The following is a 13315-nucleotide window of genomic DNA, read 5'->3' on the forward strand; positions in this document are numbered from 1 at the left end:
TTTTTATAGTCTTTGGTATGACTCGGCCGGGATTTGAACTCACAACCTACCGATCTCAGGGCGGACACTCTAACCACTAGGCCACTGAGTTAGTTTTCCACTTAGTTTCCCCTCACTTAGTGAGGGGAAACTGAGTGAATAATGACAGGTTATATGATTATTTATTTAAACTCATATTCGGGCCACTTTATAATGAATATGTCGGCATGTATGTGTAAAAAAAAAATTTTTTTTTTTTTTTAAAACCAAATTATTTAGGGGGCTTCAGAATATTTTAGGGGGGCTTGAGCCCCCCTAAAATAGGCCTAGCAACGCCAATGATTGTATATATGTTATAGACATAATATAATATATCTGTATATATATTATTCTGTACATATATTATGTATATATTCGTATATATGTTAGATTTCTTTTAATCGCTATATTAGTGTATTTATACCTGCATTGTCCTTTCCATCCTTACACTTTCCATCATTGTAACTGAGCTACTGTGTTGAACAATTTCTCTTTATTATAATTCATCAATATTTCAAACATCGCTCTAACCATCAATATAATATAATCACATTGTCATGACTTCAATTCACCGAGTGTTTCAACGGAGTTAGCCAAAGATCCCACTCCTAGGCGTTAGATGACGCTGTTCAATATCGGTAACAGGAAGCGTAGAAGAAGAGGATGACCTCATCGTCTTCCATACCTCACTAAAGCGTATGTTGGCGTCTTAACTAAACACTAAAACAATACATGAAATCAACTTAGTGTTTTCATTCAAGGGGTTGAATGTCAAACTATTTGTGATCGCTATAAAGCGTTTTTTTCCTCCTCTTTAGTAGTGTGGCGCTGCTGGAGGGGAAGCGTTAAAGACGACCGCCGCCTTATCGGCTTCCGTACCTTATGAAAGCTTGAAGCTAACTGCGCTCGGTTCGGTGCTGACATTGAAGACACAACAACTCAACGCGGACTCTTTTCCCCAAATAAAACACGTAAGTGATTTTTATTGACTTAATAATCACTGTTTGCACTGTAATGTTAACACGTGCGCTCAAATAATGCGACAATTGACAATACGTTGGTAAGTGTATCAGGAGGAGGAATTGTAATGTAGCTTTCATTTCAACTTTTCTTTCATTTCTAATCATAACCGCTTGAATATTTCTACATGATTAATATACCAAATAATAATAAGTGGTTGATTTATTCACCCCATCACGTCTCCACTCCTTACCACTCGGTGATCAATAAAGTTGTATGTGATCATTTTTTTTTGTAATTAGCTATTCCCTCCTCCACATCCCACCTCCCCGGATTGAAAATAACCAAATCTAAATAATCAAATGTATATAATCAAATGTATATACTTGTTCTTATGCTTTCTGATCTCAATATGTTCTCTGCTCGCTGTACATATCCTACCAAGTCAGACCTACATTGTTTCAGTGTCCATTTCTCTGATGATGCAATTGTTGATGACTGAAGTGATGATATCAACCATTGATTGATTGGAACTTTTATTAGTAGATTGCACAGTACAGTACATATTCCGTACAATTGACCACTAAATGGTAACACCCCAATAAGTTTTTCAACTTGTTTAAGTTGGGGTCCACAAAAATCAATTCATGGTAACCCTCCACATACCACCTTCCGGATTGTAAATAATGTAAATAATTCAATGTATATACTCAGATGATTAACTTGTGTGATGACTGTATTATGATGATAGTATATATTTGTATCATGAATCAATTTACGTGGACCCCGACTTAAAAAAGTTGAAAAACTTATTTGGGTGTTACCATTTAGTGGTCAATTGTACGGAATATGTACTGTGCTGTGCATTCTACTAATAAAAGTTTCAATCGAGAATCACATTTATCCTACATAGTATTACTTTTTACTTCTTTGTTCTAGACCAGAACTGGGCAAATATTTTGACGCAAGGGCCACATTAAGAGAAAAAATGTGTATGTGTGTATAAATTATATATCCACATCCAAATCTGCTGTACAGTATGTGTGTTTGGGTCAGAGTTGGGTAGCATAGCCAGAAATTGTACTCAAGTAAGAGTACTGTTACTTTAGAGATGTATTACTCAAGTAAAAGTAAGGAGTAGTCACCCAAAAAGTAAAAAGTATGTTGTGAAAAAACTACTCAAGTACTGAGTAACTCATGAGTAACCTGTTCGTTTAATGATGCCGGCAACAAATAATGCACAAAAACATTAAAATAGCAATGAGCAAATTCAGAGCCAGGAATATCTTTTAAGCAACTAAAACAATAATATATATTAAATAATAATACATTAACATAAAAAAAATGAAGGCAAATTGAGCCACAATAACTTAACAGCACCATAGGCTCAGTAGGCAGAGATTACAAAGGAAAATAACAAGTTAGCCTTTACGCAAACCATAAACTGATAGGTGTGGGCTGCACCTGGGAACACACTGTGCACTTCTGATTGGTGTTTCTATGCATGTGTGTGTGTGTGTGTGTGTGTGTGTGTGTCTATGACGCTGCAGTGCGTTAATAAATGTCCCCACACGATGTACATTTGACAGTGATTCATAGCAGGGAAGCTAACATCAGCCTACGGTGACAGCCAAAATATCTACTAACGTTACTTACCGCCATGTGCTTCCTCAAATTTGACGTTGAGTTCATGTAAGCTTAAGCTTGTCGTTGTTTGCCGCTGAAACTTCATGTGCAGTTAATCATGTGACCCCCTGGCTCTGTTTGATTGATGAAATGGAGTCAAACGTCACCAGTGACTGCATTTGATTGGTGAAACGCAGGCATGCGATAGATCCTACTTTGAAGGTCTGTCTGACAAACCAAAACAAACAAAGCGTGCATTAACAGATCCATAAAAATCAGTAGCGAGCTGAATGTAGATAAATGGAGTGCAGTAAAAGTAGCGTTTCTTCTCTATAAATATACTCTAGGAAAAGTAAAAGTATGTTGCATTAAAACTACTCATAGAAGTACAATTTATCCTAAAAGTTACTCAAGTAGATGTAACGGAGTAAATGTAGCGCGTTACTACCCACCTCTGTGCACATTTAGCTGTACAAATCTGCTGTACAGTATGTGTGTTTGGGTCCCTTTTTTCCAGAAACACTAATACCAAACGTCACGATGTCCGATAGAATTCTAAACAAGTTATGACAGACCACCTCAAAAAAACAGAATGGAATTTTACATTATTTTGTACTGAATGGGACACCCAAAATGTACATTAAAATAAACAAAGTGGGATTTACAATATTAACTATGAACAATAAAACACTGAATATCAACAACATATGATCGTCGTTTTGCTTTTACTTCTCAGACCAGGTCCTCCATAGACATCTAAAAATGTAACAAACAGCAAAATATGAATGCAAAGTGTAATAAACACCTACAACATGATATATTATCTAGGGGTGTAACGGTACACAAACATTTCGGTTCGGTACGTACCTCGGTTTAGAGGTCACGGTTCGGTTCATTTTCGGTACAGTAAGAAAACAAAATATACATTTTTGGGTTATTTATTTACCAAATTTGCAAAATCTTCCACCAAAAATATTCTTCTTAGTGGAATATTTGATGTGAAGTAATGGGAACCTTTGATAGGTCAATAATTCATAATAACATTGATTTTGATTCAATATTATGTTTTGAGCAATGACAGTTTGAAAAAAAAAAAAAACAGCTTTGTTTTATTAGTCAACATTGCAACTTTTTTTAAATGACATTTAACCTTTAAGCTTTTTTATTTCACTTTTGTTATGTTTTTGTTTATTTTAATAGTATTTTTAGAATGTGCCGTGGGCCTTTAAAACATTAGCTGTGGGCCGCAAATGGCACACTTTTGACACCCCTGCTATAGATAATAAAAAATTAAATGTGATAAATCTATGGATAAAAAGCAGAGCCTGGCGACGCATGCGCGTTTATCATAACTCTCTCTCTCTCTCTGTCTCTGCCCCTCCCTCACCAATGCTGCTGCACGCACAATTTGTTTTGTTTTTAACCCCTTCTTAACCCTGAACGTACATTGAAAATACACGCAACCCTAACTCAAAATGCCGGACATTTGAGGCATTTAAGAAACTCCGCCCTGACCGCTCCGCAAAAGAGGACATGTCCGGCACAAAGAAATATTCACGTTTATTGATTTCCGTTCATGTAAAAATGGAGTTTGTTGATGTCCGTTTCATGAGACAAACGTTTAGCACTTTTCCTTTGCCCAGGTTTTTTATTTTGCCACGGTGGTTTCTGTTGAAACAGTAGTGCTGAAAAGTTTTCATCCCAAACAAGGGTATATATTTTGGGTTTTACTTAATACTATTTTTATTGTTATTTTTTTCCAATGTTTTTCCCTCATTTTGTTCATGATACCGCAGCTTTGCAAGTTTAAGGAAATGTCAAAACATTGTATACAGCTTTAATATTGAACAAAAATGATGCGTCGAGGGGATGTAACAATAAACGGTAATGATAATTGCGGTAAAACTCAACGGTTAATATTACCGTATAAAAAATAAAATTATCAAAATACCGTGATTGATAACTGCATTTTTATGAACTGATGGACTGACTCGCATTAGCTTGCTAGCTAGCTTAAATGATAACATGAAAACAAGAGACATAGACGTCTTTCCATATTAATAAAAAAACATACCTCAATTTTAAACTTACATAAACACATTACTGTCTTAACCACTAGGATATTTACATTGAACATAAAAACTGTGCAGTCTTTGCAAAAAGTTATCGATATAAACTCCACAGTGTGGGGCGGTATAGCTCGGTTGGTAGAGTGGCCGTGCCAGCAACTTGAGGGTTCCAGGTTTGATCCCTGCTTCCGCCATTCCTAGTCACTGCCGTTGTGTCCTTGGGCAAGACACTTTGCTCCCAGTGCCACCCACACTGGTTTAAATGTAACTTAGATATTGGGTTTCACTATGTAAAGTGCTTTGAGTCACTAGAGAAAAAGCGCTATATAAATATAATTCACTTCACAGTGTCACGTAGTGATACGCGAATTGATACTGAAATATCAATATTGCTGATAATTGCTCTAATATTGATTCTCAAATCAAAATATCGCTACTTTAGATTCTGTAGTTCAGGGACATCTAAACCTTTTCCACCAAGGGCCGCATACTGAAAAGTGAAAGTATGCAGGGGCCACATTGATATTTTTCTAGTAAAAAAAAATACAAAAAAACGATTGTCAGCTTTGTATTATAAGTGACTGAGTGTATTATTATTAGTTTGAACACTTAATTTTTATCTCATTACATACTGATTTTTTTCTTACATTTTTACTTTTTCCCCCCAACTGTAATAATAGAATACAAATAATATGGTTTTGTAACAACAAAAATTCTGTCTTTACGAAAATATTAATGTTAAGTTACATATTTAACCGTGTTTATTATTGTAATTTTTCTCATTAATACACAAGTTAGTATAATTTTTGAAAATGTATTTCCTAACTAAACTTTCTTTGTATTTTAAGTATATTTTATTATTTGAAATACACAGCTTTTGAACTTTCAGCAGACAAATGAGGACATTTTACCAGCGGTGTCGCACATAAGCAGTGTCAAGTTGAAACGGACACAGGTGTTCTTTTTAACAGGAAGTGACGACACATAAACCGGAAGTGACGCAATTGACTAAAACATTAAAAAACTTTTGCAAATTAAAATGGAAGACAGACATATTGAAACACTGAAAATACAAACAATATGGCTCTTATGAAGCAAACAATATTAAATCTGTCAACTAAGTGTTTGTGTGTCAATGTATTTATTAGGGGTGTAACAGTACGTGTATTTGTATTGAACCGTTGCGGTACGGGGGTTTGAGTTCGTTTCGGAGGTGTACCGAACGAGTTTCCACATGAAAATATTAAGTAGCCGCCTAAGCTAAAGTCTTAACGAGCTGCTCCGCTTCTTCTGCCTCTTCTCTGTCAGTCCTCTACACAGCACCCAGCATTGTCCCACCCACACAACCATCTGATTGGTTACATACAGAGCGGTAACAGCCAATCAGCAGTGCGTATTCAGAGCGCATGTCGTCAGTGCTTCTGCGGTGGAGTTAGCAGAAAGGTGTTTAGCGTAAAGCATCAGGCAGCGGACTCTCCCCAAATTATAATAGTCAACTACTAGTAACATCACTATGAGCCCGTTGGTGTTCTAGAAACAAACGGCAGCTCAGCTCGCTCGCAATCCTGGCTTGAGGTGAAGGCTAATTCGCTTTTAGCCTAACGTTAGCTCATTTTGCGGTGTGTGTGTTACGGACAGCAAAGCCCTGTCTGTCTGTTATTTCACTTTACCTTTTTCTGTGTTGATTGAGCTGTGTTGAAGCAGCAAAAAAGGACATTATGTTAAATGAAGAGTTTCTGTCTCTGATAGTTGATATAATAATGTAACTGCATCATTAAGCCTACATGAACTCCATGGTGTTCATAGTCTCTCCTATTGCTATTGTACTATTTTTTTTAGCTATAGTTACATTAAAGGGGAACATTATCGCCAGACCTATGTAAGCATCAATATATACCTTGATGTTGCAGGAAAAAGACCATATATTTTTTTAACCGATTTCCGAACTCTAAATGGGTGAATTTTGGCGAATTAAACGCCTTTCTATTATTCGCTCTCGGAGCGATGACGTCACGTTGTGACGTCACATCGGGAAGCAATCCGCCATTTTCTCAAACACATTACAAACACCGAGTCAAATCAGCTCTGTTATTTTCCGTTTTTTCGACTGTTTTCCGTACCTTAGAGACATCATGCCTCCTCGGTGTGTTGTTGGAGGGTGTAACAACACGAACAGGGACGGATTCAAGTTGCACCAGTGGCCCAAAGATGCGAAAGTGGCAAGAAATTGGACGTTTGTTCCGCACACTTTACCGACGAAAGCTATGCTACGACAGAGATGGCAAGAATGTGTGGATATCCTGCGACACTCAAAGCAGATGCATTTCCAACTGGACTGGACAGATCAGCTTTCAGGAAAAGAGAGCGGATGAGGGTATGTCTACAGAATATATTAATTGAAGAAAACTGGGCTGTCTGCACTCTCAAAGTGCATGTTGTTGCCAAATGTATTTCATATGCTGTAAACCTAGTTCATAGTTGTTAGTTTCCTTTAATGCCAAACAAACACATACCAATCGTTGGTTAGAAGTCGATCGCCGAATTCGTCCTCGCTTTCTCCCGTGTCGCTGGCTGTCGTGTCGTTTTCGTCGGTTTCGCTTGCATACGGTTCAAACCAATATGGCTCAATAGCTTCAGTTTCTTCTTCAATTTCGTTTTCGCTACCTGCCTCCACACTACAACCATCCGTTTCAATACATGCGCAATCTGTTGAATCGCTTAAGCCGCTGAAATCCGAGTCTGAATCCGAGCTAATGTTGTTATACCTTGCTGTTCTATCCGCCATGTTTGTTTGTGTTGGCATCACTGTGTGACGTCATTGGAAAATGGACGGGTGTATATAACGATGGTTAAAATCAGGCACTTTGAAGCTTTTTTTAGGGATATTGCGTGATGGGTAAAATTTTGAAAAAACTTCGAAAAATAAAATAAGCCACTGGGAACTGATTTTTAATGGTTTTAACCCTTCTGAAATTGTGATAATGTTCCCCTTTAATCATTAGTAATGCAGCAGCCTAGTTTTGAATGGCAGGGTCCCTGCTATCACATGTTGATAAAAATATAACATTTACATAATAAAAATCAACTACAGGCTTCCCAAATGCTGTAATAAATTAAGCATGATGAGTTGACTTGAAACTGTTTAATGTTGCACTTTTTATATGTAGAAGAAAAGTTTTGTCATTTTATTTCATTTGAGCAACAACTTGAGGCAGTTTAATGTTGATTAACGTGGGCAGAATTATTATAGTGTTCCCAATGTTAAAAGGATAAAGCCATTGTTTACACATTTGGTAAATAAAGAACCAAAAATTGTATATTTTGTTGTTTTCTTACTGTACCGAAAATGAACCGAACCGTGACCTCTAAACCGAGGTACGTACTGAACCAACATTTTTGTGTACCGTTACACCCCTAGTATTTATTAAAAAAAACGTTAAAAGATTTCAGTGTGTGTATTATTCAGCAATATTAGGGTAATAATAATAACAGTGAACATTTTGCTCACAGAAAGTGTGATATGAAATATTGATATTGCCACATCCCTAGATACGTCACAGAGTTGTATTTCACTATTCCTCTTTCCTTTCAGAGGCCGTCGCCATGGTAACGGCCAAGCGCCTCGCCGATATCGGCTACCGGGCCTTTTCGGGCTCCATGATGCTGCTGACCGTCTACGGCGGCTACCTGTGCGCCATGCGGGGCTACCGCTTCATGCAGAAGCAGAAGCGGCTCAAGCTGGCCGCCGAAAACCAGGACCCGGAAGTCATTAAGGACTGATGGACCCCCTCTATTTCCTGCAGGACATTGGGATGCAATGCAGTTGTTTGTACCATTTAAGGTGTGTAACGGCACAGCAGCTTTCAACTATGTATATGTATGTGCCTGACACCTGTACAGGTAGCCACTAAGTCATCCAACAATAACAATAATAATAATAAAACAATCACGAAACACGCTAAGTTCTTAACAATCGATGACGTCACTACACCAACATCCCGACGTATCAGTTTTTGGTTTTTTTAACGTGTGACCTCTGCATCGTCCCTTCACCGACGGCGGGCGTTTTTTTACTCAAAAAGGTCACGCGTGATGCGAGCAGTCGCCGTGGTTCTGAGGCCGGCTCCTGGCGGCGCAGTGGCCATTGGCGCCGTTCTCCTCCCGCGGCGACTCGTCCTCGGAGCTGCTCTCCACGTCGCTGCGCACGTCGCTGCACACCTTTTGAGACAGACCCGAGAGCTCACACTCAGGGTGACCACAAGGGGGCGCCTCTGACTGACCAGACATTTGTCAAGACTTGCAGGAAGAAGCGAGAGAGAGAAGGAAGAACCGGGAGGAAAAAGACGGGAGTGAAAGATGGGACGCAGAAGACCACCCAAACGGCTTCTTCTGCAGAGAAAAGACGTGGAATAAACAAACAAGCGCAGAAGCAGAATAAAAGCCGGGACCCTAAAAGGGTCATGCAAATTTATGCTAATTAAACGATGATGAAAATTTGATCTAATATAAAAAAAAATATCATTTTGTTTAGGGCTGAAGTTGATTGAAAGACTTAGGCAAAACAAATAACTTAAATGTTTTAATTCTCTAAAAAAAATGACTTTTACGTCCTGGAATAACAAATGTTAAACATTAATTAAAAAATGAGGTATAATGGAATAAAAATATAACATGTATTTACTGAAAGGACACAACAAGTCAGCCGTTGTCCCCTGAGGGTCAAAGGTGTACTTTTTAATTACAACCAATAAATGTGGTAATAATTAACATTTCTGCATGTAAATATCATGTATAATGCTGGAATCAAAACATTCCCATTTATTGTTTTATTGACGTATTTGTCATGAACTACCACAGGGGTTCTTTACCTTTTTGACCTCGCAGCCCAACTTTTCTACTACATAGGGGCCCACTGAAATATTAACACTGAATTACTAATCTTAGTCTTATTTTTAGTTATATTTAACCTACTTACAGTTTAATGTAAACCTTGTCAAATGATATACGTTAATCACAAAGGTTATTATCAAGGCTTAGGTCAGACTGATTACAAAAATAAATATACTGCAAAAGAAGGGATGACAAAAATTGATGAAAAATAAATGCATATACTATTATGTAGTGCATAATAAAAAATATAACTATATATATCCATCCATCCATCCATTTTCTACCGCTTATTCCCTTTGGGGTCGCGGGGGGCGCTGGAGCCTATCTCAGCTACAATCGGGCGGAAGGCGGGGTACACCCTGGACAAGTCGCCACCTCATCACACATATATATATATATATATATACATATACATATACATAAATACATATACTGTATTTTTCGGACTATAACTCAGTTTTTTTTCATAGTTTGGCCGACAGGAGCGACTTATGTGTGAAATGATTAACACATTAGCGTAAAATATCAAATAATATTATTTATCTCATTCACGTAAGAGACTAGACGTATAAAATTTCATGGGATTTAGCGATTAGGAGTGACAGATAAACGTATAGCATGTTCTATATGTTATAGTTATTTGAATGAATCTTACCATAATATGTTACGTTAACATACCAGTTGGTTATTTATGCCTCATATAACGTACACTTATTCAGCCTGTTGTTCACTATTCTTTATTTATTTTAAATTGCCTTTCAAATGTCTATTCTTGGTGTTGGGTTTTATCAAATACATTTCCCCCTAAAATGCGACTTATACTCCAATACGACTTATATATGTTTTTTTCCTTCTTTATTATGCATTTTTGGCCGGTGCGACTTATACTCCGGAGCGACTTATACTCCGAAAAATACGATACTTCATAAATAATATGAACTAAATTAAGAATAATAGATGTTTTTTAAATAAACTGTCAACGTGCAAATGAAAAACACAGCTTCACCACTTTAGTCATAATTTTTGCGCTTTAGAAACCTCTGTATGACTTTAGCTCCAAACTTCTTCTGTTTGTTTGATGTTGTCATTACTGCCACAAGTGGTAGAAAAGTGTATTACAACTAAGTACCGCCACGGCCCCTATGGACCACAGCTGACAAACACATATTGTGCCAAACTGTAAATATATCCAAACACTTAATAAAGTCAAATACAAATAAGGCAACAAGAGAAGTGCCCAACACTTCTCTTTTTTTTAAGTAAATGTGTACAGCAGATATGATAATCTACTATATGATTGAGATCGTTAGGTCGTGAGTTCAAACCCCGGCCGAGTCATACCAAAGACTATAGAAATGGGACCCGTAAAGGGTTGGAATTGGGGGTTAAATCACCAAAAATGATTCCCGAGCGCGGCCACCACCGCTGCTCACTGCTCCCCTCACCTCCCAGGGGGCGTAACAAGGGGATGGGTCAAATGCAGAGGGTAATTTCACCACACCTAGTGTGTTTGTCGACTAACATTGGTACTTATTTGTCTGAGCAGCTGCTGGACAAAATGTATTAAAACATTTTTTTTTAAATTGTGACATCCCTTGAGTCGTACTGTGAACGCTGATTGGCCATAATTTGGGGGACCTCTTGTATAATGTATTGAGAAAAGGCCGTACTATTCCAACTCAGCATCAAGGGTTGGAATTGGGGGTTAAATCACCAAAAATGATTCCCGAGCGCGGCCACCGCCGCTGCTCACTGCTCCCCTCACCTCCCAGGGGGTGGAGCAAGGAGATGGGTCAAATGCAGAGGGTAATTTCACCACACCTAGTGTGTGTGACTTTTTAATAACTAAAAAAACATGAAGATATGTCTTTAAATATAGCTTGTTTCAAAGGTTATTACGCAAATTAGAAAATGACATTAGAAAGCCACCACCACCACAAATAGATTGCAGTCCTGTGTTAAACACTGTATGACTCTTTATTTACTCTAAAACATTTCTACTCAGGTGTTGGTGTGAAACCGGTTTAGTTCAACTTTAGTTCACAATCAGCGGTTAAATGCTGTCTAACACTGTTCAACTTCTTTTTACACTTGCATGACCAACTCCACCACTTTTGGGGCCCTCCTACTTTAGACAACCTGTCGTTTTTGAGTTGTTTTTTTTGAGGGGGCGGGAAAAAGAGCTGGTAACTACGGAGGGGTGTTTGTGTGCAGTGACCCACCTTGCCCCTTAGGACGGCCTTGATGGCGATGCGTGCGATGAGGTAAGACCAGATGACGTGCAGCACCTGCAGCACCAGCAGTAAAACGTTGAAGAGCCACCACGACGGGAAGGGGCCGACTATAACCCAACTCTCAAACATGGTGGAGTTCAGCACCCTACAACACACACACACACACACACACACACACACACACACACACACACACACACACACACACACACACACACACACACACACACACACAGGAGTGTGTAAGAACAGGTTCTAATGACGCCAAGGTTTTGTGACCTCAATTAGAGGTTTGGATTTCACACGGCGGGACACAGGATATGCTTGATCACGTTGCAGTCACATTGTCACTGGAGATGTTCTCACGCGGTGCAGTGAACGACTAGAAAAGGCAGGGCTGTAGACCACCACCACGTATATCACTGGGCGTCTATCAACGCTAAATCAACAAGTAATTGGGTTTATAAATGTGTCTGATTATGAGAAATCCATCGTGGATTAGTCGTGTCTTGAAATAATGGGAGGCAAAAAGGAGTGCAGTACCTGCCTGCAACCAGCAGAGGCGATGGTATGGAAACAGGTTTACAGACCAGTCAATTCAAGTCATATATAACTTACAAATTCCTTTTTTCCAATGCTTTGAGCTCTGCAGCTTATAAAACGGTGCGGCTAATTTATAAATGTTCCTTTGCTGATGGCCATGATGCAAATAGTTTTTTTTTTTAGAAAAACAATTGTCGTATTGTGCTATGGCGCCATGTCTTGGACGAGTTTGCTTACTGCAGGTGCTGCAGTTCCCGTCTGTTTAGAGCTTTTCCGCCTTCTTGCCGTACATAGCGTTTTTACTCAAATGGATTCTTCATTAATCACTCCCAGCAATGTTTGTACATTTTACAATATAACTACAACAATTCATACTTACTAAACCGTCCCATTTAGGAGTGTTTTCATGCATATTTGTGAACACTATCCTAATATAATGAAGCTAGCATCGTTAGCAAATGCTAACACGTTTACCAGTGTCCGTGTTGGTATTATTAACTTACAATGGCATTCTTTTTGTATTGTTTCAGTTTCACAAATTCAAAAGTTTGGACACACCTTCTCACTCAATGTGTTTTCTTTATTTTCATGACTATTTACATTGTAGATTGTCACATCAAAACTATGAATGAACACATGTGGAGTTATGTACTTAACAAAAAAAAGTTAAATAACTCAAAACATGTTTTCTAATTATAGTTTCTTCAAAATAGCCATCCTTTGCTCTGATTACTGTTTTGCACATTCGTGGCATTCTCTCGATGAGCTTCAACCCTAAAAGGGTTTTCACTTCACAGGTGTCATAGTTTTGATGCCTTCAGTGACAATCTACAAAGTAAATAGTCATGAAAATAAAGAAAACGCATTGAAATGAGGTGTGTCCAAACTTTTGGCCTGTACTAATATATATATATATATATATATATATATGTATACACATGTACACACGTATATACATACATATATACAAATATA

The 13315-nt window shown here is 38.1% G+C and overlaps 2 protein-coding genes across 4 annotated transcripts in view; one reads left to right on the plus strand and one right to left on the minus strand.

The window, feature by feature from the left end:
* The first annotated feature begins 602 nt into the window (after window positions 1-602).
* Window positions 603-8629, plus strand: cox14 (cytochrome c oxidase assembly factor COX14). Of its 2 annotated transcripts, XM_072912856.1 has the most exons (3): window positions 603-714; window positions 837-989; window positions 8266-8629. In XM_072912856.1, the coding sequence occupies exon 3, from the start codon at window positions 8277-8279 to the stop codon at window positions 8451-8453; it is 177 nt and encodes a 58-aa protein (XP_072768957.1). In that variant the 5' UTR covers window positions 603-714; window positions 837-989; window positions 8266-8276; the 3' UTR covers window positions 8454-8629. The 2 variants fall into 2 exon arrangements, with proteins under 2 accessions (XP_072768957.1, XP_061796260.1); XM_061940276.2 differs by lacking the exon at window positions 603-714 and having other exon boundaries at window positions 722-989.
* Window positions 8630-8730: 101 nt separating this feature from the next.
* The window catches only part of cers5 (ceramide synthase 5), a 41206-nt gene continuing 36621 nt past the window's right edge, over window positions 8731-13315 (minus strand). For both annotated transcript variants that reach the window (XM_061940251.2, XM_061940243.2), the window contains exons 9-10: window positions 11786-11942; window positions 8731-8891 (exon numbers count right to left, since the gene is read on the minus strand). In XM_061940251.2, coding sequence (XP_061796235.2) covers window positions 8757-8891; window positions 11786-11942 — 292 coding nt within the window. In that variant the 3' untranslated portion in view covers window positions 8731-8756. The remainder of the gene's footprint in view (window positions 8892-11785; window positions 11943-13315) is intronic.

This window comes from Nerophis lumbriciformis, linkage group LG03, assembly GCF_033978685.3.
Source record: "Nerophis lumbriciformis linkage group LG03, RoL_Nlum_v2.1, whole genome shotgun sequence".
In the NCBI taxonomy this organism is placed as follows: Eukaryota; Metazoa; Chordata; class Actinopteri; order Syngnathiformes; family Syngnathidae; genus Nerophis; species Nerophis lumbriciformis.

Bases quoted from the DNA above. Each gene is read 5' to 3' on its own strand.
- cox14 (XM_072912856.1), top strand. From the start codon at position 8,277: ATGGTAACGGCCAAGCGCCTCGCCGATATCGGCTACCGGGCCTTTTCG.